Source organism: Cryptomeria japonica, chromosome 7, assembly GCF_030272615.1.
Source record: "Cryptomeria japonica chromosome 7, Sugi_1.0, whole genome shotgun sequence".
Lineage (NCBI taxonomy): Eukaryota > Viridiplantae > Streptophyta > Pinopsida > Cupressales > Cupressaceae > Cryptomeria > Cryptomeria japonica.
The window spans coordinates 289,304,161-289,329,412 of NC_081411.1; the positions used below are offsets into that span (position 1 = coordinate 289,304,161).

At 36.0% G+C, this 25,252-nt stretch overlaps 1 protein-coding gene across 2 annotated transcripts; it reads right to left on the reverse strand.

The window, feature by feature from the left end:
* Positions 1-20,915: 20,915 nt before the first annotated feature.
* On the reverse strand, positions 20,916-24,413 carry LOC131067291 (1-aminocyclopropane-1-carboxylate oxidase homolog 3-like). Of its 2 annotated transcripts, XM_059207751.1 has the most exons (3): positions 23,456-24,413; positions 23,126-23,365; positions 20,916-21,682 (listed from the first exon to the last, which is right to left on the reverse strand). In XM_059207751.1, exons 2-3 carry the CDS (start codon positions 23,275-23,277, stop codon positions 21,292-21,294), a joined length of 543 nt encoding a protein of 180 aa, XP_059063734.1. In that variant the 5' UTR covers positions 23,278-23,365; positions 23,456-24,413; the 3' UTR covers positions 20,916-21,291. The 2 variants fall into 2 exon arrangements, with proteins under 2 accessions (XP_059063734.1, XP_059063735.1); XM_059207752.1 differs by lacking the exon at positions 23,456-24,413 and having other exon boundaries at positions 23,126-23,399.
* Positions 24,414-25,252: the final 839 nt, after the last annotated feature.

Consider the following 25,252-nt stretch of genomic DNA (forward strand, 5'->3'; position numbering starts at 1 on the left):
CCCCTTTGGATGATGAAAAGTGCAGAGGACTAGAGCGACCACCACCACGATCTAGACAATTCAACCAAATTTCAAAGAACAGATCTAAACCTCCATCTACTACTCAGATCTAGGTTTGTGGATCCATTTGACAATTGTAATTCACCGTTTATGCATAATTGCTTCAATAATCCATTATTATACCCTAATCTATTACAATTCAAAAATATAATTCAATTTCAAGGGAAAGAAGAGCCCCATCTAGGAAACCAAAGATCTGATCATAATCTAGGTCTATTACGCTAGATCTATCAAAATTACTATATTTCCCTAATGTGAAATATACATTCTATGGCAAAACCCTAATTTTTCACCCTTTACAGTAGTTTAGTGGATTTGCTTTATGGTTTAGTGGATCATATTCTTTTGGTCTGGATATGTGTTGAGATGATTGTTTGGGTCTCACTTTGGTTTGTGGAGATCCGCATGCAGTATTTTACATCGAAAGTGGTTATATGACTAACTAGTTGATTATATCTACACATTATGCTCTGTAGCATCTTTTGGAATATGTGCAGTTTGTTGAATTCTTCATGGGATGATGTATTATGATATGTTTTGGTTCCCTCTTTCTCTTGGAGTGTACCAATCTAATTATTTTTTGTTCAGGTGGCTTATTTGTTGTAATATTGCTTATTCTATTTTGGTCGACCCTTGATTATGATTTAAATGTTGTATCTCATATATAAGATGTACTGAAGAATGAATTGAGTATGGATGAGAACTAAATTGTGTGAGAAGTGTATGTGAATGATTTGCAGGTAGATTTGAGTTTTTGGTGATGTGAAAGTCAATTTGGGAAAAGTTTTGAAGCTAATGTATTCTACCTAATAGAGTGTTGTAATAGTGGAGATTATCAAAGATGTTTGCCATGATTACAATTCAAGTAAAATTTCATGACTAGGAGAACCCCTCTCATTTTAGTTCATCTATTTCATTTGTCATTGATTAGCAATGGGTCCTTTGGCAGTAGTTTGTATCTTGTCCTGAAGAAGTGTTCTTCAGCTTCACAAGTCCTTTTTGTATCTTGCCTAAGGTAGTGCACCTTAGTTATGCAAGTCCTTCAGGTGTTGGTTCCCCTTGTCTATAAGCCTAAAATATTGTAAATATTGTTATTTATATTATGAGTTAGATTCTCACTTTGATTTTTCCTTGTTTAGGTTTTCCACATAAATTCGATGTTCAAGTGTTTCTATTTGATGTGTTAATGGTTAAAGTGTTGATAATGTATTTTTGAAGTTTTGTCCACTAATTCACCCCCCCCCCCCCCCCCGCCCCCCCCCCCCCCCCCCCCCCCCCCCCTCTGATTCCTGGTGGGTGTTTAATAGCTTGAATATGTTTTATTCCTAGTTTGAGTGTTTAGACTAGTGAGCCTTATTTCACCACTTTATAAAAAAATACCTCTTATTCATTATAAGTCTTAAAAGCTAACTCTAACACCCATTAGTATGTATTTTTCAACTCAACACACTTCTATTATTAGTTCCTTAATATTTCTTGATGCTCTGCAAAAAGGATTAGAAAATCTGTTTGATGGCAACACACACAAGAGCACAAGAAACAAACGTTAGTGTTAGCAACAAAAAATTATCCTAAACAGGCATATCAAGAGAGATATTAAGCATGAAATAGAAAGCATATAAACATAAAATGAAATAGCTAATCAAGATGCTCATAGTTGCTCCTCCCTTGTTCCTCTCCTCTCCAAGTCCCAAATGAGTGTAGCTCTCAACAGCTTTTTGCACTATGGATGCTTATGGAGGATTGAGATTTAATACTAAGCTTCAAATATGAAATGAAAAGCTAAATACTATGCTAGAGTAGATAGTGATGCTATGAAAAAGTTCTATGCTAATGCCAGTATAACAACAATACTCTAAAATGCTTCTCTTTGCTTGAGGAGAAGGGTTCTATTTATAGAAGAAATGGGGAAATGAAGGGTTAAGATTGAATGGTTTAATCAAGGGTCAAGTTTGAAAGTTGGGGATCCATGTGCACAATTGGCACCAATAAAATGGTGACAAGTGTCAACATAGGATTGGGTTGAGAGAAGAGGTTGGAGGCATTAAAGGCCTGAGAAGACCTCATGGTTATCTAGAAGGTAAGGGTCAAGTCTAAATTAAGATTACCCATTGGATTAAGAGTTAATCCAAGGATAAACCTTTGTGCAAATGATTAAGAGATAATCATGGTCAAAGCATTAATGGCCTGATGAGACCTTTGGGTTGTGTAGAGGTTGAGTCAAAACAAATGTTTTAACCATGTGGGAGGGTTTGAGGTAACCATTAATGGTTATTGGAGACTTTGGGGATTAAGTGGTTGAAGGTTGAAAGCCTTCAATGGTTATCAAAGACTTTGAGCCATTTAGTGGTTGAAGGTTGGAAGCTTTCAAAGGTTATCCAAGACTTTGAGGGTTAATTTGTTGAACACACAAAGCATTAATTGCTTTTCAAAGACTTTGGAGTCTTTGAGAAGTGACTCCAATTTGCTTAGGAATGTGACAATATTTAAGGGATGAATTTAGGCTAATTAGGAAGGGTTTAGAAGAATCTAGAAGGGGTTTAGGCATACAAGTGGATTTTGTAGGAAAATGCAAGTGGGAGAAATTTTGGTATTTTCAATTAAAATAAAATCATTTATTTCAATTAAATGGTGTAATTTGCATTTGGATAAATATTCAAATAAATATTAATTTATTTAAATGAGAAAAAGAAGATAAAGCATTTAAAATGCTTGAAGACTTTGAGGGAAACCATTAAAGGCTTGAAGACTTTAAGGAAAACCATTAAAGTCTTTAAGAAGACTATAGAAGGAAGCCATCAAGTTTGAAGACTTTAAAGCCATCAAGTTTGAATACTTTAAGGGAAACCATTAAAGGTTTCAAGTGGGTGAGGATAAATAGGATTTTAAATAAATAATTTATTTAAAATAGTTGTGCAACTTGCTTTTGTAGGAAAATACAAGTGGGTGGAGGATAAAGGTGATTTAAATAAATTATTTATTTAAAATAATTGTGCAACTTGCTTTTGTAGGAAAATACAAGTGGGTGGAGGATAAAGGTGATTTAAATAAATTATTTATTTAAAATAATTGTGCAACTTGCTTTTGTAGGCAAATACAAGTGGGTGGAGGATAAAGGTGATTTAAATAAATGATTTATTTATTTAAATGTGAGAGGTGGGATTTTGGGGGATTTAAATAAATATTAATTTATTTAAATGTGAGAGAAGATTTAATTAAATAAATATGATTTATTTATTTAATTAATGGTCTGAATTTGGTTAAGTGAATTAAATCAAATAAATTGAATAATTTATTTAATTAATAGGAGAATAGGGTTAAGATGAATTAATTAAATATTAATTTAATTAATTATTAATTGATGGTTAAATAATCAAATAAATACTAAGTATTCATTTAATTAAGTGGATAGATTTATGTGACTACATTTGCCCCTCTTTGAGACGGTGCAGTTTATCGCGTCGTTTCAAAGAAAGAAAAATAGGTGTGAAGAAATGCCCCATAAAATGTAAATTTAATGGGTGGTATGCCCCCTCGAGGGATGGGCCGAATGTTTTTGTTTTTTTTTTAAATCGGGCGATCTCTCGAAAAAGAATGAAAAGTGGAGGGGATGTAGAATAGAAGAAATTAGAACTAATGATGAAAGAATGGGAGAAAATGGAGTGAATATGAAGAAACAACAAGCCAGCGAGTACCCTGAGCTCATGCAAGAGATACATAGCAGATGTAGTGTGGGGTTTTGATTGATGCTATACAATTGATCAAAATTGGTTGGACAATCTGGTGCAATCGGTTGAATTGCCCCGGTCAAGTCAAAGCGTGACAGTTGATGTCAGTTGGTCGCTTGGACATGATAAAGTCTGAGTAAGTGAATCAAAGTGACCTGATGTGACTTAGACAATTGATGTAATTGCCCGATGAAGTCAAGGTATATGAAGCAAAATACTCGTTGAGACGTAGACAATTGATGTAATTGTCCGTTGGATTGTGTTTGATTGACTAATCAATTGATAGTATGTGCGTGTGATGGATGGTTGTGGGGAATCATGGTAGCCCCGTTGAAACTAGGTCATTATGATAAATGCCTGATGTAGTCTAGGATTACCATAATCGATTACCTGTTGAGACCCGAAGATACTTGATCAGAGTATCTGTTGATAGTCTAGGTGTGTGGGAGTCGATGTATCTGTGTAGATAGAGTAACTGGCTTAATTTTGTGGATGAGTGAGGATGGGAAGCGATGAAGGGATTAGGATGATGTTGATGATCAAGATAGGGAGGGTGAGGGGGGATTTGATGTTAGATAGAAGATATGGAGGACTTATGACTCATTCCTATGGAAGAAGAGGAAAATAGAGTATGCATTATTATGACTATGTATGCATGATATGCAGCTATTATGAATGTATGGATGGGTGGAATGCAACGAAATGCAATATATACAAATGAGATGGAATGACGATCCATGGTGCTTTATTTTTCATCATTGAGCTTTAAAATGTTGTAAGAAAATACAAGCAACTTGACATAAAGATTCAAGATGACCAGAGTATTTCTTACATGGATTTTATATAGCAAGTTAATACAAGCAACTTGATATAATGGATCAAGTTGACCTAAGTATTGCTTGCGGAATAGATAAGGATTATCTCCTTTCATGCATGACTTAGAACGTCCTCCTTGATCTTAGGCTGATCATATCCTGAGACAAGTGCATATCGTAATAAGAGATAAAACCTTTATCCAGTTTGGATGAGGTAGGAGGAACCAAAGAAAGAGAATTGTACCTGCAAACAAACAATATATACATAAAGAATAAAGAATATGGATCCTTGGTAATGGTTCATGCTCATATGGTCGAGGTATACGCTGTAGTCAGCAAGCCGTAATGATCTATGACTACATTTTGCATAAGATCATGTAGCTTGGTGAACTTCCCACGTAGACACCATCAGTACATGCCCCAAAACTTCATCGGAAATAATGCACAAACGATACAAAACAATGTTGAAAAGATCCCGATACAGATAAACGAACGATTTGTACTCACAAATCAACCAAGTATTTGATAGCTTAACATAATTTTCTTGTCAAAGAAAACGTCATCTTGTCTTTGTTTTGGTAAGGAAGGATGCATCCTTGTTTTAAAGACAGTTTTGGATTGTTGATGTGGATTGTGTGGTTGTTTGGTAAATGGTCATTGTGTGAGTAGTTTGTCGCAATGTTTGTTTTGGTATCTGCATGGATGAGTATGTACAAGGTGTTGCCATGTTTTTGTGTGATTTTTCAATGGTTTTGTCAATGTTTTTGGATTTTGAATTGTTTTGAATGTTTTTGGTATTTTTGCGAGATATTTTTGAATGTTTTTGGATTTTGATGTTTTTGTGAATGTTTTTGGTATTTTCTGGTATGCAGGGGAGCCTGATGCTCTGTACACCTTAGGTATAAAATCGTTTGAGGTGCATGCTATTGATTGGATCTGCGAGCGGTTCTCCTTCTGAAGTAGCCAACTGATATGCCCCGGACCCGAATACAGCAGTGACAACATATGGGCCCAACCAGTTTGATTCAAACTTGCCTTGATGTTCTCTGTTTGGTTGGTTGCGAGGATTTTCTCGAAGAACAAGATCACCTACCTCAAATGTACGAGATCTAACTCGGTGATTGTAGCTTCTACTCATGCGCTGCTGATAGGCTTTGAGATGGTTGTATGCAGCTTGTCGCTTCTCATCAAGTAGCTCCAAGTCCTGAAGGCGTGAGACTCTGTATGCGTCATCATCAATGAGATTGTGCAAGGAAACCCTTAATGATGGTATCTCGACCTCAATAGGCAAGATAGCTTCTGCACCATAGACCAATGAATAAGGAGTTGCACCTGTAGGGGTCCGAATGCTAGTTCGATATGCCCATAGCGCTGGATTCAATTGAACATGCCAATCACGACCGGCATCATTGACTGTCTTCTTTAGGATTCTCAATATGTTTTTATTGGATGCTTCGGCCTGACCATTGCCTTGTGGGTAATAGGGAGTGGAAAAGCGGTGTTGGATATGAAATTTCTCACAAAGCTCACGAACATCCTGATTTTTGAAAGGAAGACCGTTATTTGTGACAATGGACATGGGCACACCATACCGGCAGATGATGTAATTGAGGATGAATGAGGCAATCTGCTTGCCGGTGACTTGGGTAAGTGGAACAGCTTCGATCCACTTGGTGAAATATTCGGTGGCGGGAATAATGAATTTATGGCCATTGGATGAAGATGGATGGATTTTACCCACAAGATCAAGACCCCATTGACAAAAAGGCCATGGTGTTGTGATTGGTTGCAGTTCTTGAGCTGGTGCATGTATTAGGTCGCCATGAACTTGACATTTTTTGCACTTCCTGACAAAGTAGTAGGAATCCTTTTCCATAGATGGCCAATAGTATCCAGCTCGCATGATCTTCTTGGCTAGTGATGGACCACTTGAGTGAGTCCCGCAAATTCCTTCATGTACCTCTTCCAAAGCCTTTGTTATCTCACCTTGTTCTAGACATCGAAGGAGAGTACCATCAAGACTGCGTCGGTATAGGGTTTCGGCAATAATGGTATATCGAGCAGTTTGGCGAATGAAGGTTTTACGTTGGTTATTTGATTGGTTGGGAGGAAGGGGGTGATCACGGAGATAAGTGTAGAACTCACCATACCATGGGGATTCAGAACCGACAAGGCGACATATCATCTCGGATTCGGGGATATCATAAGCGGGGATCCAAAGCTGTTCTACCAAGAACTCGTAGCGTGTTGAATTTTGTGGAAGATCTAGGAGAGATGCGATGGTAGCCATAGCGTCAGCAGCTCGATTCTGATCTCTTGGTATCTGCTCAAAGGTGATAGTAGTAAATGATGTCTTTAGAGTGTCCACCATTTGCTTGTATGGCATGAGTTTATCATCTTTGGTCTGATACTCATCTGTTGCTTGTCGAATGACTAGTTGGGAATCGCCATATACTTGCAATTCTTTTAATTTCCATTGTATGGCTAATCTGAGTCCTGTGATCAAGGCCTCATACTCTGCTATGTTGTTTGTGCATGGAAATGTGAGCCTGTAAGACTTCGGGATGCTATCACCTTGAGGTGTGATAAACAGAATGCCTGCCCCCGAGCCGTGCCTAGTGTATGAACCATCAAAGTATAATTTCCATGACTGTGCTTCTGTAATCATGAATATCTCTTCATCTGGAAAATTGGAAATGAGAGGATGATCGCCTATGAGAGGTGCATCAGCCAACTGATCTACAATAACTTGACCTTTGATAGCTTTACGGTCCACATACTCAATGTCAAATTCACTTAGAATCATTACCCATTTGGCCAAGCGACCTGTCAATGCTGCTTTGCTGAGTAAATACTTGAGTGGATCAATCTTTGCGATGAGTTGCACCTTGTGTGTTAATAGATAGTGCCGCAATTTAGTGGCTGCCAAGATTACTGCTAGGCAAGCTCGCTCAATAGGTGTGTAATTGAGTTCATAGCCAACCAGTGTGCGAGAGATGTAGTATACAGCACACTCTTTTCCTTCTGCATTATGTTGTACCAGTAGTACACCCAATGCTGTACTTGTTGCCGAGATATAGAGTAATAATGGTCTTCTTGGATCTGGTGGCATCAGCAATGGTGGATTCATGAGATAGTCTTTAAGCGTCTGAAATGCTTGTTGGCATTTGTCATCCCACTGAAAGCGTATGTTCTTGTGTAGCAGATGTGTAAATGGGTGACACTTATCAGCCAATTGTGCAATGAATCTTCGGATAGATTGAAGCCGTCCTTGTAGTGTTCTTAGCTGACTGATATTCTTTGGAGGTGGCATGTCCATTATTGCCTTAACCTTTGCTGGATCGACCTCAATACCTTTGCTTGAGACAATGTATCCTAGAAGCTTCCCGGAGGTCACGCCGAAGACACATTTCTTTGGGTTGAGTCGAACATGGTACTGTTCCAGTCTATCAAAGATTTTATCTAAGATGTGAAGATGTCCTTCTTTAGTAAGTGATTTTGCTAGTAAATCATCCACATAATCTTCCATTATAGTATGCATCATGTCATGGAAGATGGTGGTCATTGCTCTTTGATAGGTCGCTCCTGCATTCTTTAGACCAAAAGGCATTACATTCCAGCAGTATGTGCCCCATGGACATGTGAAGGCTGTCTTATGTTGGTCCTCTGGTGCGATCTTTATTTGATTGTATCCTGAAAAGCCATCCATGAGTGAAAGCATGGCATGTCCTGCTGTCAAATCTACTATGATGTCAATATTTGGTAGAGGGAAGTCATCCTTAGGACATGCTTTATTTAGATCTCTGAAGTCTGTACAAATGCGGATGCCCCCTTTTGGTTTGCCAACTGGCACAATATTGGAGATCCATTCTGCATGATCAATTGGTCTAATGAAACCAACATCCAGGAGTTTCTTGAGTTCTGTTTTGACTAGCACGGCAATCTGAGGATGCATCTTACGAAGCTTCTGCTTGACAGGTTTGGCTCCTTTTGCTACTATGAGATGATGCATGACTAAATCAGGATCAAGCCCAGGCATGTCTGCATATGACCATGCAAAGTTGATCTGGCGCTGCTGGAAGAACTTGATAAATTGAGGTTGTTCCTCTGGAGTGAGAAGAGATGCCAGATGTATGATATGAGGGTTTTCAGGAGTCCCCACATTGTATTCTTTGGTCTCCTCAATGAGGATCATTGATCGTTCCTGTTGTGTATTAGCAGGGAGAATGTCAAACCCTTCATCCTCAGGCGCCTCAGAGAGGTTTTCACCGTTGGATACGCTCTTTCTTTTTACTTTTGTTGGATCAAACAGTGCCACAGTGTGGTTTTCACTGGAAGATCCATGTTTTAATGTTATATTTTTGCAGCTGAAGGGTTTGGCATCCGCCCCGAAGTATGCTGTGCTATTAAGTTCAATGGCGAATCCAGCTTTGTGATCCCCGCTTGGTAGATTATCCCTTAATTCCAAAAAGTCAATGATAGCCTCATCGTTCTGGAAGAGGTCAAGACATGGGGGATTTGGTTGGTTCCATTCAATGAGTTCAGGGTGGATAATGGGCATTACTTCATCGATTAAGTTAAGTGCGGGAGATGTATCAGTGAGGGTTAAGACAGTGTGGTGAAGGTCGTTGATGGTACTCTCCCTGTCAGAATCAGGCGTAGGATGAGACGTAGGGTCTGTGGAAGATGTTTCCAGCTCAGGTACCCAAGTGGTCTTTATCTGTGCTTCTCCGTAAACAGGGATGTCTTTGCGGGGTGGAGGTGGTGATGTGTCTTCCTCATCTGAAGTGTTAAGTTGCACTGAATCGAATTCCCACTCATGTGAGTCGGTCTCTGAATCACTTTCCAGCATTCGATTGCTATACCATACTGGGATATCTTTTGAGTTAAATACGGCAGGTGTGATTGGTTTATGTATCTTTGTGGTGATCGGTGCTGCAGGAATTGTGATGGGGTTTAATGGATTTGTCACTGGAAGTATCAGTAATGGTGACTCAGTGGCTTCTGCTGGAATTACTGGTGCCATAGATGTTGCTGCGGGTTCCAATATAGTTGCTGCTACAAATGGTTTTATTGATGTGATGACTGCTGTGGATGGGATTACTAGTTCGATTGGTGGGATGAGTGATATTGATGATGGTTGCGGTGGGTTTGTGAGCCTCGATGGGGCAGTGACAATATTGCTTGATGGTGCTTTGATTATGAAAGGTGTCCTCTTTACAGTAGGTGGGCAAAATGGTTTGCTAGGTTTTCCTTTAAATCTGAGTTTAGGAAGGATCTCTTTTTCAAAGCCTAGGCCTGTATTACCTTTGGGCTTGAACTCTGGCAGCAGCGGTTCATGTCGTCCTTGTTTGCAGTATCCCAAAGCACTCTGACCATCATATCCCATTCTTTGCATAATGAGGAGGCCTTTACCATACTGTTCCGTAGGAAATGTAACTTGCGGTTTATCAGTGGTGATGGGATCCTTATAGATCCAGTCCGCTAGGTCCTCATCTTGTGTTTCTTCCTCTTGACTCTTTCCAAGGATGAAAGGCGTTAAGACACATGCTGGCGTGATTAGTGGTTGCTGGAGCAACTGCTGTGGTTTACCATGTGTTCTAGGAGAAGTGGGCATTTGTCCCACACAAAAGAGATGACTCAAGTTGTATTCTCCAGGACCTTCCTCTGCGACTTTCATCTTAAGCTTTTCTTGCTTGGGTATAGGGGTGTTTGAACTGGCAAGAAAGGCGGGATTTACATATGATGTGGAGGAAATGGCTTCTCTATTATTAGGAACGGTAATCTCTGGTTGATGGCTGATATTATGGCAAAATGCAAAGGGATTTGCATCGCCCAGGATTGTGATCTCGACCCCGTTATGTGGGAACTTGATACATTGATGGTAGGTAGATGGAACAGCTTGCATGGCATGTATCCAAGGTCTCCCTAATAATAGATTATATGGCAGAGGAAGGTCCAGAACCTGACAAATGATATGCTTTACCACAGGGCCCACTCGGATTGGTAGTACCACAGCTCCTTTGGATGAACGCTCTGCATCATCATAGGCTTTGATGGTGATCTTCTTACGAGGATCCACTGATTCTATTGCATATCCCAATGCTGTGACCAACTGAAGTGTGCAAATGTTTAGGCCTGCTCCATTATCGATCAAGACTCGCTTGATCCTGTGTTGGTTGACAAAGCCTTCAATGTGGAGTGAGGCGTTATGAGGTTGTTGGAAAGAAGAGTTGTCGCTTTCAGAAAAAGTGAGACAAGGTGATGACTTTAGATTTCCAACCATGGCTTGAAATTGGTCTGTATTCAAGTTTGCAGGGACTGACGCCTCTTGGAGTGCTTGATCCAAGATAGTTTTATGAGATGGTGATAGGCGCAATAGTTCTAAAATGGATATGAGCGCAGGGGTTTTGTCTAATTGTTCCACAAGATTGTACTGCTTTGGGATGGAGGTGGTGCCTTGTGGAGCTGCCTTTATGGTGACCTTGCCACGACGTGTAACAACATTGCAATTTGAGGTGGGATTTTTGAAGGTGATAGTTGCAATTTGTTCACTGGCATCATACAGGTGATTGACAGTGTAATTATACGCAGCCTGCGTATAATCAGTGGTATCAGGACCTCGTCTGGAAGTGGAAGGACCCCTTTGATCTTGTGATGGAAGTGGATTTTTGAACATCTGATGATCATTATTGGCTGTTTTTGGATCATGTCCTTCAATTCCAATTTCTCGTTGCCTTGACCGTGATTGAGTTTGAGCCATTTTGTTTACAAGTTTTTGGTTTTGAAGTTGATTGAAGATGATAATGAGTGGTGATGAAATGAAAGATTGATTGGTTGGTGATTTGTGTTGTATGTGGATCTCTAGCACTTTAAGGTAGATGTAACCGAAATTCCTTCTTTGAATTGCTTGTTTGTTTTGAGGAGTTTGGATGTGATAAGGTGTAGAGAAATCTGAGATGTGTTACAGATTTTGACTACCTAGCAATGAGAGGATTCACTCATGAACTAGTTTTAACCTGCGTAGATGTGTCTCTTAGGATGAGCTTATCCTAGATGTAGAAACAATCTAAAAGTGATGTGATGTGTTTGATTTCAAGCAATATCTAAAAAAGGAACTTGGGACAAGAACCTCTTAATGTTTTGAGAGTTTTGGGATGAATTGATGATGGAAAAATGATGTATGAATGAGATGATGGATGTTTTGTTTTTAACTTCAATAAAAACTCTGTGTCACAAATGGGACAAACTCTGTTTCTTCCCTTTCAGGCGTTGGTGGCACTTCTCGAGCTGTGTTGTAGGTGATACAAATGTTTGGGAAGAATTTGGGGTTAATCTTTCCTCCTTGATTTTTGTGATAACTCAGAGCTCTATATTGCATAAAAGCTCTGCGGTTCAATGATTCTGAATCAAACTCGTTTGTTTTACCTTGAAGGTATAGACGCATGCGATGTAGAAAGACTCTATGGGAGACAAAGATTTGTCGATTGATATAGAAGAATTTCCTCCTTTTGATTAAAGCCTTTGAGCTTAGTGGTCTCCTTTTCAAGGTGATACTCTGATGACACTTCTTCTTTCGCAAGATGTGAAGAATGGTCATAAATTTTTGACTCTTTGTTTGTTTGCACTTTGTTTTTGGTATTTTTGGTTGTGTTGACAGATGTTGGATGAATACTTTGTTTTTGGGATTGATTTTCTGATTTTTCCTTTGACAAGAAAACAAAGCAAGCACACAAACACAAGAATGTTGCCTAAAAAGGCACAAATGAGTATGGGTCTAGATCAACCCAATCCTTGGACTTGTTTTTGACCCTTCCTTTTGATTTATTTTAAGGTATAATTCCAAAGCCTGAAGTCGGCTCAATTTGCTCTAGGTCTGTAAAACGAACACACTTCAAACATTTTTTATCCCTAAGGTCAAGTGGCCAGTTGTGATAAATTTAGCCCACATCTTGATATTTCTTCGACTTTGGTACTACATACCTTATGAATCCCGCCGTGGCAGGTAAGGATGTGATATACTAAGTCTTGCACGAGCATAACAAATAGATGATCCCTATGATGGGGGAGTCACCACTTTTATCAAGTCACAAGTGACTTTTCAAAAAGCTATGTTTCTACTCAAGGAAATATGTATGGTGAGTATCTTGGGAGCAAAACCATCTATGCTCTTGCACTAAATTATACCTCAAATATCCTCAATCAATAGAACAGGTGGGCTACTACTTAAAGGTGTTTAGTCATGTTCGATGGCTTTGGACATAAGTTCATTCTGCAGTGACTCACTTAAGAGCCTTGTAATTGGTGGTGGGGCCCATTTGTCCTTTCGGCCAGTTACACTGTAGGAACAGCTATACCCAAGGCTACAGCTTTCGCTCTCACCTGATTTCTATAGCGGCTCGAAGGATTTACCGCTCGAGGTCGTTCCCAAGAGTATCGATCCCTTGGCAGGCCTCTCTTAAAAAGATAAAATGTGAGTGTTACTAACACTTTTCTCTTGCACCTAGGACCACGAAAGCCAAGGGAGAGGATAGTGTGTGTTAGAAGTAGGACCACTCGACCAACTCTTTGCACAAGTGTGCCAAGCACGAAAAACACCTGTTCTTTTTAATCTATCATTGCAATGTGATCTAACTATTTGGAGATGTTGCTCCAACAATCATGGTGTTCTTTTTAATTTTCAAAGGCAATTGTTTGAGTAAACTAGAATTTGAAAATCCTGGTCAACTTAATGAAAAACACGTTTGCATGAAGTAAGATTGCTTTAAAAATGAGACAAGTTGATTGTGAATTTTATTTGCACCAAAAATGGAAGTGTGGATTGTGAGTTTTATCTTGATGCAAGAAATAAAATTTTGCCTTGTTTATTTTAAGCACCAAAACGAAGTTTGTTTCCTAACTTGCAAAAAAAAAAAAAAAAAAGTTGTTTTTGTGTAAGTTTGTGGTTCTTTTTACCTTGGAACAATGAAATTCTTTTTAAGAGCCCCAAACAAATGTGTGATTCTTTTTTTTAAAAGCCCAAATTTGAAATGTGAAGTTAATTTTAAACCAAAATAAAAAGTGAATTCATTTTTAAAACCAACTTCAAAAAACAAGTTAGTAAAAAATATAAATCTACTTTTTAATCTAATTTAAATCTGCACAAAAGAGAAAAATAGTTAGTAAAATCCGCCTATTTGGTGGGCTTCTACAAGCCTAAATTTTATTTTTTTTTTGGTTTTTTATTTTTTTTGGTTACAAGGTGATTTGTACAACGTTTTGTTACAATAGCGCTAGTCTGCGTTTGAACAGAGGCACTATTTAACACAAACGTATTAAAAGAAAGGGAAAGACAGAGAAGGGAAAAGCACTGAAACAGGGGGAATAGCGCCAAAATAATGCCAAAAGCACCAAAACAGTGTCAAAATCGCAACCTGTGTGACATTTTCAACATTCAAACATGTTATTGGTTAAAAAAAAAATTGATCTTTTTGGTGTTTGGATTCACGTCGGGTTCACCAAATGATGCTCTGCAAAAAGGATTAGAAAATCTGTTTGATGGCAACACACACAAGAGCACAAGAAACAAACGTTAGTGTTAGCAACAAAAAATTATCCTAAACAGGCATATCAAGAGAGATATTAAGCATGAAATAGAAAGCATATAAACATAAAATGAAATAGCTAATCAAGATGCTCATAGTTGCTCCTCCCTTGTTCCTCTCCTCTCCAAGTCCCAAATGAGTGTAGCTCTCAACAGCTTTTTGCACTATGGATGCTTATGGAGGATTGAGATTTAATACTAAGCTTCAAATATGAAATGAAAAGCTAAATACTATGCTAGAGTAGATAGTGATGCTATGAAAAAGTTCTATGCTAATGCCAGTATAACAACAATACTCTAAAATGCTTCTCTTTGCTTGAGGAGAAGGGTTCTATTTATAGAAGAAATGGGGAAATGAAGGGTTAAGATTGAATGGTTTAATCAAGGGTCAAGTTTGAAAGTTGGGGATCCATGTGCACAATTGGCACCAATAAAATGGTGACAAGTGTCAACATAGGATTGGGTTGAGAGAAGAGGTTGGAGGCATTAAAGGCCTGAGAAGACCTCATGGTTATCTAGAAGGTAAGGGTCAAGTCTAAATTAAGATTACCCATTGGATTAAGAGTTAATCCAAGGATAAACCTTTGTGCAAATGATTAAGAGATAATCATGGTCAAAGCATTAATGGCCTGATGAGACCTTTGGGTTGGGTAGAGGTTGAGTCAAAACAAATGTTTTAACCATGTGGGAGGGTTTGAGGTAACCATTAATGGTTATTGGAGACTTTGGGGATTAAGTGGTTGAAGGTTGAAAGCCTTCAATGGTTATCAAAGACTTTGAGCCATTTAGTGGTTGAAGGTTGGAAGCTTTCAAAGGTTATCCAAGACTTTGAGGGTTAATTTGTTGAAAACACAAAGCATTAATTGCTTTTCAAAGACTTTGGAGTCTTTGAGAAGTGACTCCAATTTGCTTAGGAATGTGACAATATTTAAGGGATGAATTTAGGCTAATTAGGAAGGGTTTAGAAGAATCTAGAAGGGGTTTAGGCATACAAGTGGATTTTGTAGGAAAATGCAAGTGGGAGAAATTTTGGTATTTTCAATTAAAATAAAATCATTTATTTCAATTAAATGGTGTAATTTGCATTTGGATAAATATTCAAATAAATATTAATTTATTTAAATGAGAAAAAGAAGATAAAGCATTTAAAATGCTTGAAGACTTTGAGGGAAACCATTAAAGGCTTGAAGACTTTAAGGAAAACCATTAAAGTCTTTAAGAAGACTATAGAAGGAAGCCATCAAGTTTGAAGACTTTAAAGCCATCAAGTTTGAATACTTTAAGGGAAACCATTAAAGGTTTCAAGTGGGTGAGGATAAATAGGATTTTAAATAAATAATTTATTTAAAATAGTTGTGCAACTTGCTTTTGTAGGAAAATACAAGTGGGTGGAGGATAAAGGTGATTTAAATAAATTATTTATTTAAAATAATTGTGCAACTTGCTTTTGTAGGAAAATACAAGTGGGTGGAGGATAAAGGTGATTTAAATAAATTATTTATTTAAAATAATTGTGCAACTTGCTTTTGTAGGCAAATACAAGTGGGTGGAGGATAAAGGTGATTTAAATAAATGATTTATTTATTTAAATGTGAGAGGTGGGATTTTGGGGGATTTAAATAAATATTAATTTATTTAAATGTGAGAGAAGATTTAATTAAATAAATATGATTTATTTATTTAATTAATGGTCTGAATTTGGTTAAGTGAATTAAATCAAATAAATTGAATAATTTATTTAATTAATAGGAGAATAGGGTTAAGATGAATTAATTAAATATTAATTTAATTAATTATTAATTGATGGTTAAATAATCAAATAAATACTAAGTATTCATTTAATTAAGTGGATAGATTTATGTGACTACATTTCTAATTGTTGTTCTTTTCTCCTTCGGGATTATACATGACATGGATGAATTTAAATTATGGATACATCATTGTAATCTACCATTTACTGAAGATAAAGAATACAATAGTCAAGTTGGATGAGTTCTATCTTTTTGAGAGGATTTGTATTTAAGTGAGAACAACTAAATTTCCTTTTTGATGTTCTTATACTAAATCCGGGTTGCATGTATTATGTGGCAATGCTACTAGAGTTATTTTACATGGGTTATGCTTAGATCTACCTAAAGAGTGAGATTCTAATCCATAATGAGATGGAAATTTATTTGCAAGAAGTCTTCAAGTTTACTACAAATCTATCAAACTATGAAGTACTAAAACAAATATATGTGAGTGAGTGATTTGTTGAAACATCCATTCTACCTATAAATAATTTTTTTTTTAAAATTGAGCTTAACATGACCAGATTCACCCTACCTTAAAATTTATTAATAAAATTCATGTACTTTAATTTCTTCAATAAGAAACTAACAATACATTTTGGACGAGGTTGCATTGAATGGTAAACTTTGTTATTGTTGGGTTTTTTTTAGCATTGCATCATTACAAAATCTATTCCTAGAGGCATTTAGAAGGGGACTAAATGGGTTCCAAAAAAAATAAAATTTATTGCCCCTTAACATTTATGCAATATGGATATTTAAGGCATGTTTTAATTGCAGGTTCTATCAACATGGCTAGAAAGAGTGACTGGCAAACCATTAAGACTTTAATTTCATACTAATCTCTACTTCTACCATATCCAAGGTTGGACTTACATAGAAGAAATCATATTAATTAAAAAAAAATTAATTTGTACATGTAACATCCTAATCTTTTATGCAAGCTAATAGAATTAGGGTACCTACTACAAAATCACTTAAGTACTAAGTGCTAGTTGACTATGTTTAGAAAACCATGTAATCTTCCTTGTATGATAAGATCATGGTGAACCAAAACAAATGCCTTAACTAATTTATAAACAATAATGAGTAACTTCTAGATTTTGTACTTTCTACAAGCCATGATTAATAGAAGCAAGTAACTAATGTTGTATTTCAAACATGTTGTTTAATAAAAGAAATGATTTACACAACATTTTAAACTAAAGGTATTAGGTTTAATATGAGAAGAAGAGACGAAACCTAAATAAGCATCCAAAATAAACTCGGTGCTTGTAAAACCCTCCAATCAGCTACAAAATTTATCCCTTCTTTTTAATATCATTTTATCTCCCTCACCAACACCTTTTCCTCTTATCTGAACTCTTTTTAATGAATCTCTCAAATTCCTTATAAAGGAGGTCAAGAGCCCTATTGTTGTGGCATGTTAGGTTTTTGGTCAAAATCTACAAAAACGTGTCCTCCTGATAGTAGTCATGCTTCTTAGGGAATGGTTGCCCCTCCTCCTCTTGCCCTACATCATCCGAGTCATTTAATGTAGGTTGCTTCCCTATTGTGGGAAGAGTAGGTGGTCATTAATTAATGAAATTATCTTCTTGTAGATTGATGCCCTCTTGATCATGCCTCCTCCTTCATGTTTCTTCTTCTTTCTTTTTTTTAAGTTCTTTTTGCATCCGTTTACTTCTTTCAAGCCTAAGATTTTATTTTTAATCTTTCTTATCTTAAGTGCCCATACTAGGTGTATTTATTATTTGGCTATAAGTATGCATGTATGTCACATAATCCACTTCACCTCACATCTTGAGTACTTGCAACCAATCACAATTCTCACACAAGTCAAAAAACCAAGTCATCATTCTAGGTTAATTGTAAAATCATTACATTAGATTAATAGATAACATGATAATATTAGTGTCCACATTCATTAATGCTGACATCAAAAGTTTAAAACCATTGCACACATAAACAAGTCTATTGAAAATAGTTTGATCATGAAATTCACCCCTAGTCTAAAGTACACAATGGGGTTCGAGGTCAAACAAAAAAATGAACAAAATTTCTAAAAGATATATGACATTTCCTTTAAAAGTTGGGAAAGGATTTAAGTTTAGAGAACCAAAAGAGAAATACTGAAAAGAAAAGATAAGAAAAGAAAAGAAAAAATTAATATAATTGACATGCTAAAAATTATTTCTAAAATCACACCACTATGATTATCTAATAGTGATACTAAAATTAATATATGATGTTTTCAATAAATTATTAAAATATGATTTGCATTTTAATATATAGATGTTATGATTGGTTTAGATTATTCATGCATTTAAAATACATGAAATAATTTGATTTAAATGGTTGTGAAGCTTCCTCAAAAATTAAAAAAAATCTATATTATAATAATTAGCCGATAGACTGTTATATGATGGGAATTCTCATAGGTAGGCCTTTTTGTTTTTGGCTTTGCCGAAAATTTCGTCAGAAGACCACTTGTAAAGAGAGTCGATTGGAAGGAAGTTGCAATATTATTCTTTACATATCCCCCATTTTCTTTCTTGTTTTTTTCAGTTTTTTGCAGGTCCGAGCTCTCTAAACGATACAAGGCATCGAATCTCTACATCTTTGGACCAGGTCCTTTTCCTCTCACTTTTTTTATTCAGCCTTGGTTAGTATGGTCAGTTTTTACACTTGAATTAGATCTCTATGAATGTAAAAGAAATAGTAATGAGATGAAAACGTTACTTCTTAGACAATTTTGAACGCCTTATGCAGGTCAAAACCCATTTTGATCCAGAAAATATTTTCCATAATCAACAGAGCATCCAACCTTTTGTTGCGTCCGAATTTGGGGATTCTCTCTAATGGAAAGGATAAAATTTAGAGGGTTTAAAAATTGTTGAAGGCTGCATTCACACCCTCCCATGCCATCAGCAGAAACAAACAACGCCTAGCCATTGAAGAAACATGCTTAGCAAAGTGGAAAATTGTCCCAGCCATGATAAAATGCTGTTGTAGGTTTAAAACGCTGGAGACAAGGTTTAAAACACCCAACAACAAACAAAAATGCCAAGCAATGTTGCCACATACCCCAACAAATGCGAAAGCGCATAGACATGAGGGAAAACATCCAGGCATGATGAAAATGCCTTGAAACCAATTAGAAATAGAGAAGCATGAACAACAACAACAATTCTTATTAAAAGAGCAGAGATAAGTACCAAGAGGGGGCATATGGTTTTAGTTTGGTCTTCGTATGCCAAATAATCCAAAGGAAGGGTATATGGATTAAGCTTTTTCTTTCCTTTTTTAAGGTAAGTCAAAATGCAACCACATCGGAATTGTACAAACCCCTAAAAATTTGTAGGAGTAGGTGACATTTTTGGGTAGAAAGTGCAGCAAAGAGGTTTCTATTAATACAGGTGTTTGCTAAAGAGAGGCACCTATCCATTCGTCGAAAACATGCAGAAGTGTTACTAGAGAGATGCCATGTTGAACAAAAATACGTAACAACAAAGATGAAAATTGGAGGGAAATGAAAATATAGAGGCTGAGACTATGCGTGCTAATTGTTCGATAAAATACCTCTGTTACATCATCTATAGAATGACTTTTAACAGAGCTTGGAATAGAGATATTCTCTCGTGATGAATTGAATGCAGAAAGCACAATTGGCTGCAGGGAAAAAATTTCAAATCCTAAATATATATAAATTTGGAAAGATATAAGAACAAAAATAGAATAATTGCAAATACAGGCAAAATGTGAAGACAAAATGATTGTAGGCAAATTGTTTGACTAAATGTCTCCGTTGGCTTGTCGGAGAAAAAAGGAGTTATGGATGCTAAAATTGCTCACAATTGATTAGTTTTCACTTGCAAGACAGAGTAAGTATTGGAGAGTTGGTTTTTTCATGCGCAAGGTGATAATCAAGCTAAGAAAACAATTTTACCGTAGGCGTAAAAAGTTGGCTGTAAATACTCTTAGGAAATTGGAGACTTAATTTTACTTTACTTGAATAGGGGTAAAACGAGAGGAGATTTTAAAGATGATGTGGCATATTTTTTATGCTCATGTGCTGTTGAGAAAAGGACTAGATGATGTTTAGTGTCAGAGTTATTTTCAATTTGAATCTTTCCTTTTCTCTTAAAATTTGTAATTTTCTGGAATTATTGGAGTCAGTTGTTGGGTTTTGGGGTTAGCGGCTGTTGGAAATTTCCACGCCAATCTAAGTTATATGTTGTCACTATTTGGGACTTGTAATGGCAAATTGATGTAAAACTTTATGTGACATAGATACTTTTTTATTTTCAATTTGATTATTGTATTTTTATTGGAACGTCTATTTGGTAAATCAATATTAGACTTATTGATGTTTTCTTTGCAATCTGTCTCCTTTTTTTTAATGTACAATTTTCTATGTGCACATTTGTTGCACTTGTGCAAGATTTGGTTAGTTTTTAATCTTGTAATTTTTGTGTTTGTTTGTTTTTTATTTTTAATTGATTTTGTATTAGATTTTATTCTATTTGTAGAGATGTATTTTTATTGTAGATACATCTGCAATGATTTTAAATTGTGGAGAGTGAAGTTTGACCGTGCTGACCTTGAAGACATTGTGACAGTGTTCTATAATCAAAGGTAGAATGGGTAATTTCAGCTACTTCAATTAATTATCCTAGAATATTATTTGCTGGTTCTGTCATCAAAGTACTATTGAATTGTTCATGTGAACGTTCTGAAATCAATATAAATGGACCCTTTGCTACATATGTAACTGAAGAAAGTGACAATCTCAAGAGTATCATGTCATTGAAGTCAATCATGACTTCTAATGATATACAACTTAGTCTCCAACCTACAAAAAATAATTGACTGTATTATGCAGCATTTGAGATTGTTGTACTTTCTAATATACTATTCAAAGTAAATTACACTATCGACATAACCATTGCACCTCTTTTTAGTACAAATACTAGACATTACAATAGACATCATAAATAGACCTTTGAGACCTACTATTAGATTATAAAGGCCTATCCTTCAGCCTAACAATTTCAAGACAACTTTTGCTATGATCAGAATTGTTCATGTAATATTTTGCATATTCATATACACCTATTTCTTTGTAATGTGGGGGTTTTTCTGAATTCAGCAAATGAGGGATCGGCCCAATCTTCACATGGTATTCCATTAATAGACTGAAAAATGTAGGAATAGAAACTCGTTCTGCTACATCGTTTGTCACAGCTCTGTGCTCCACACTCTTGAATCTTCCATTAGACAATATCTGCTACAAATAGATAATGAAAATTATTAGCTTAAATACAGCAATCAGAATAAAATTTAGCATGCATATATATGACAAAACTGGAAGAATTAAATGCCTCTAATTGATCTCCAATAATAATAACAAAAGCTCCATGAATTGGATCAACTCCCACCCAGTCACCATTATGTTTAACTTGGAGGCCACCCACTTCATCCAACAGTAACACTGTTATACTTCCCATATCTGAATGAATTGATGTGCCAAGTGTGAGATCTGGTTGAGGACAAGGTGGATAAAAATTCATCATCATAATTTGACGGTCCATACAATTAATGGTCTCTGTGAGATAATCAGGAGCCAGGTTAAGTGCTTCTGATAGCAAAGTCAGCAGCATTGCACCAAAATTCCTCTCGTGTTTGCAGAAATCTATGCTTTCTTCCCTGAAAAAATACCCCAAGCCAAAAGCTCAGAATTCAGTTCTATTGATTTTCTCTTAGAACAAACAACCATTGGGATTAATATACAGAGTACATGTATTAACATCGAATGTTCTTTTTACAGTAAGATTAAATAAAATAAAAAATTAATAAAAGTGAGGATTCAGAAGTTGAGTAGGTTAACTTTGTACCTTTCAAAATCTTATATAACGATTTCAAACAATTTAAATCATTCTCATATTTTTTTTTACAGTGATTTATCTGACAAGGCTTCTATGGATCATGAAAGTTTAAGGTTAGCATCATCAAATATGACATCAGCATAAATCAGAAGTTGTGCTTTATGTTGAGGTGTCTAAAAGGATTCACAATGAAAGTAATCCAGTAGTTGTGCATTAAGTCATGTTTTATTGGTGATGATTTATTGATGTACTAATGTGACATAACATAATTTATTACTTTTTAGATCAAAAAATGCATTTCATTCAATTAATCAACACTGAATTTAAAGCCATGACTATCAATATTATGCTATTACAAATATTATATGTTATAATTACAAATCTTATTCAAGTAATTTTTCCCATAATAAACAATTCAGTAATTCAAAGGTTTTGACCACAACCTTCAATAATTTGAGCCCTTTGATTGATTGAATGATGAGCCTTCTGGATAAAGGGAGCAGGTTCAAATCTCACCTTGAACAGTTTGGTGATAAAGCAGAGCATAAAAACTTAACATGGCAGTTTTTTCTGGATAATTATTATATTTTATTTAGTGTTTATTTTTTAGGGGAAGTATATTAATAGTCATTATAGTTAATTTTGGGTATCCACAGAATCTAAACTGTACAGCAGATTTTAACCAAAAATATTGGTTGTCTTCATATACAACTTAACTGTTTATAGCTACTGTTTTAGCTTCTAGGTAGTAACTATGCACATTGTGGGATCCATCATGTGTATAAGGGTAAAAAAGTGGTCATTTCAAAGTGTTCTCCTAACACCTACTTAAAGATGCCCCAATAATCGTGCACTACAACCGCCTCAAAAATTGCCAATACTGATGCATAAATCTCCACTAGTCATGCACTTTTGAGTATCAATAAAATTCCACAACTCCAATTAAAATCTACAAATTCTGACTATTCAGAATACAAATAAATGACTATTGATATATGTAAAATTTATTAATGAACTTTCTTCAAAATTAGTGATTAAAAAGTTAGATAAACCAAGAAAGAACAGTAAATGAAATATGGATGATAACTGAAACTCTCCAATTTTGTTATGTATCTTAGAATTTCTTTTGTACTACAGAGATATTAAGGGTGGAAGAAATTTACTAAATTTAGAGATTGCAGCCAAGCTGTAAGCTGAAAGATTTGTAATAAGTTTCGGAGGATGTGAATTTAAGAGGAAAAAATCAACTTAATTTTGCATTTACCTTAGAGCAGCAGGCCATTCCTGATATTGAGGGGAAACTGGAGCATAAGTCATACGCAATGCATCCTTCCAGTCGACAGCTGTTTGCTTGTGGAGATTAAAGCTGGGAGCAAATTTTACAGGATTATTGTAGTCATGAGAGTAGTACTTCATCTTCTCTTCAATGGGTTTCTCTATTAAATTTCCCTGCAGCTTCCAGAATACTCTTCATAACACTCACAGGAACTGTATGATCCACGACCTGCGAAAGAATCCCTTAAAATCATTGTCAAAGCTACAAAACAAACAATTCGATCACAGAAGAGAGAACATGGATTCTTTTCTAGCTCACCTGAAAGAAGCCCCATGTTTTGCAAGCTTGCAGAATTTGTTGGATAATCTGTGGACGACGAGAGCCTTGGATATCATGGAAGCTGACAAGGGGAATTTGTGGGTGGGTGGGAAGTTGAAATGGGCGGTTGTGTGGATGCTGTATAAAGAAGTGGGGAACTTGTTGTATGCCTACATCAACCAAACCTTTTACCCCTATTTTTGAGCTGTCAAACTCAACAATTGAATACATATTAAGACCTGATCTATGTGTTGCTTCCACATATTCATTTTTAGCAGAGTATATATAGGAGAAAGCCTCGATGCTTATCTTCTACAACACAGTTTATCGATTGTCTCGGGGATTTTACTCAAATTAAGATAGATAGAAATTGGGGACTCTAGAATATGGAATCCATCTGACTTATGAGCTTTGCTTATAAATTATATATTCATCACACATTCATGCACTTAATCCAGTCAATACCAAATTTGAGTATATGAGTATAAAGCCAAAAAAGGATAAGAGAAAGATTTTGGTTGTTTCCTACAAGATATACGCTATTGACTGGTAATGTCTTTTCTTAGGTCTTTATAGGACTCTATTAAATATTTGCAAGTATAATTAATTGATAGGTTTTATTAATCTGTCATTAATGGAATTCGTAGACTTTGATTCTTTCCACGTGCAGGACTTTAATCTATATACTTTGATTTCTTTCCAGACTTTAATCTACATAATGTCATTTCCAGCGACTATAGCTTGTGCAGACTATACAATATTTTTTATTTTTCTTTTTAACCTTCACAATATATTTGTTAACTGATAGGCTATTCTATGGGCAAATCTCTCGTCGGGAAAGTGTCTCAATACAAATAGGATCTCTCAGGGTTGGAGAGAAGAAGATTGAGATGAGAAAACATACTTGTAAACAAGCTTTTACTTGAGCTTCCATAGATAAAGGTATGTCGACCGCCATATGATCTCCCTCAAAATCCGCACCAAATCTTACACAAACCAATGGGTGTAATTAGATGCCACGTTCTTTTATTAAAACAGGTAGAAACACTTGTATTCCTAATGTGTAAGGTGGGTGTTTGATTTAATAATATGGGATGTTTTTGCACGCTACGTATAATAGATTCCCAATCTTGAATTGAAAAATTTCTATTGCGATTTCCTGAGGCAATCCACATCGATGCAATGAGAGACGGGGACCTACCACAATAATAGAATGACCTAAATAATCGATCTGTTTTTCAAGTAAATTTTCACGAAATCTTCCTTCTTTATCTTGGATGAAATCTGAGAACGATTTATAAGGTCTATCGTGACTATCTCTCACAGATTGTGTGCCTATATTGTTTCAAGAAGTGCATCTACAACTTGTTGGACTAATTTCTTTTGATCAACCAATAAATCCGGTATTACAAATGCACGAGTGGTTTCTATGAATTGTAAAAGACTATTACTTCATCAGATAACCATTTGGTAAAGTTCATTGAGATCCAAAGTAATCACTCCATCTTCATTTAATTGAAACATTGGGCTTAGGTCAAGAGGTTGAACTAGTAATGAGCATAGAACTATTTATTGTGGTTCTACATTTGTTTGAAGAAAAATATTTAGCAAATCTCATCTGTCTAAAAGATCTTTTAAGTATCCCTCACCCCCAAGTCTGATTGGTTGAAATTGAACTTCAACGACTCTTCTAAAGGTAATCCAGGTCAGGCGAGTGGGGGTGGGATCATTCATGACCACAAAGGTAATCTAATCGTTGCCTACACAACCAATTTGGGTATGCAAACTTCAAGTATG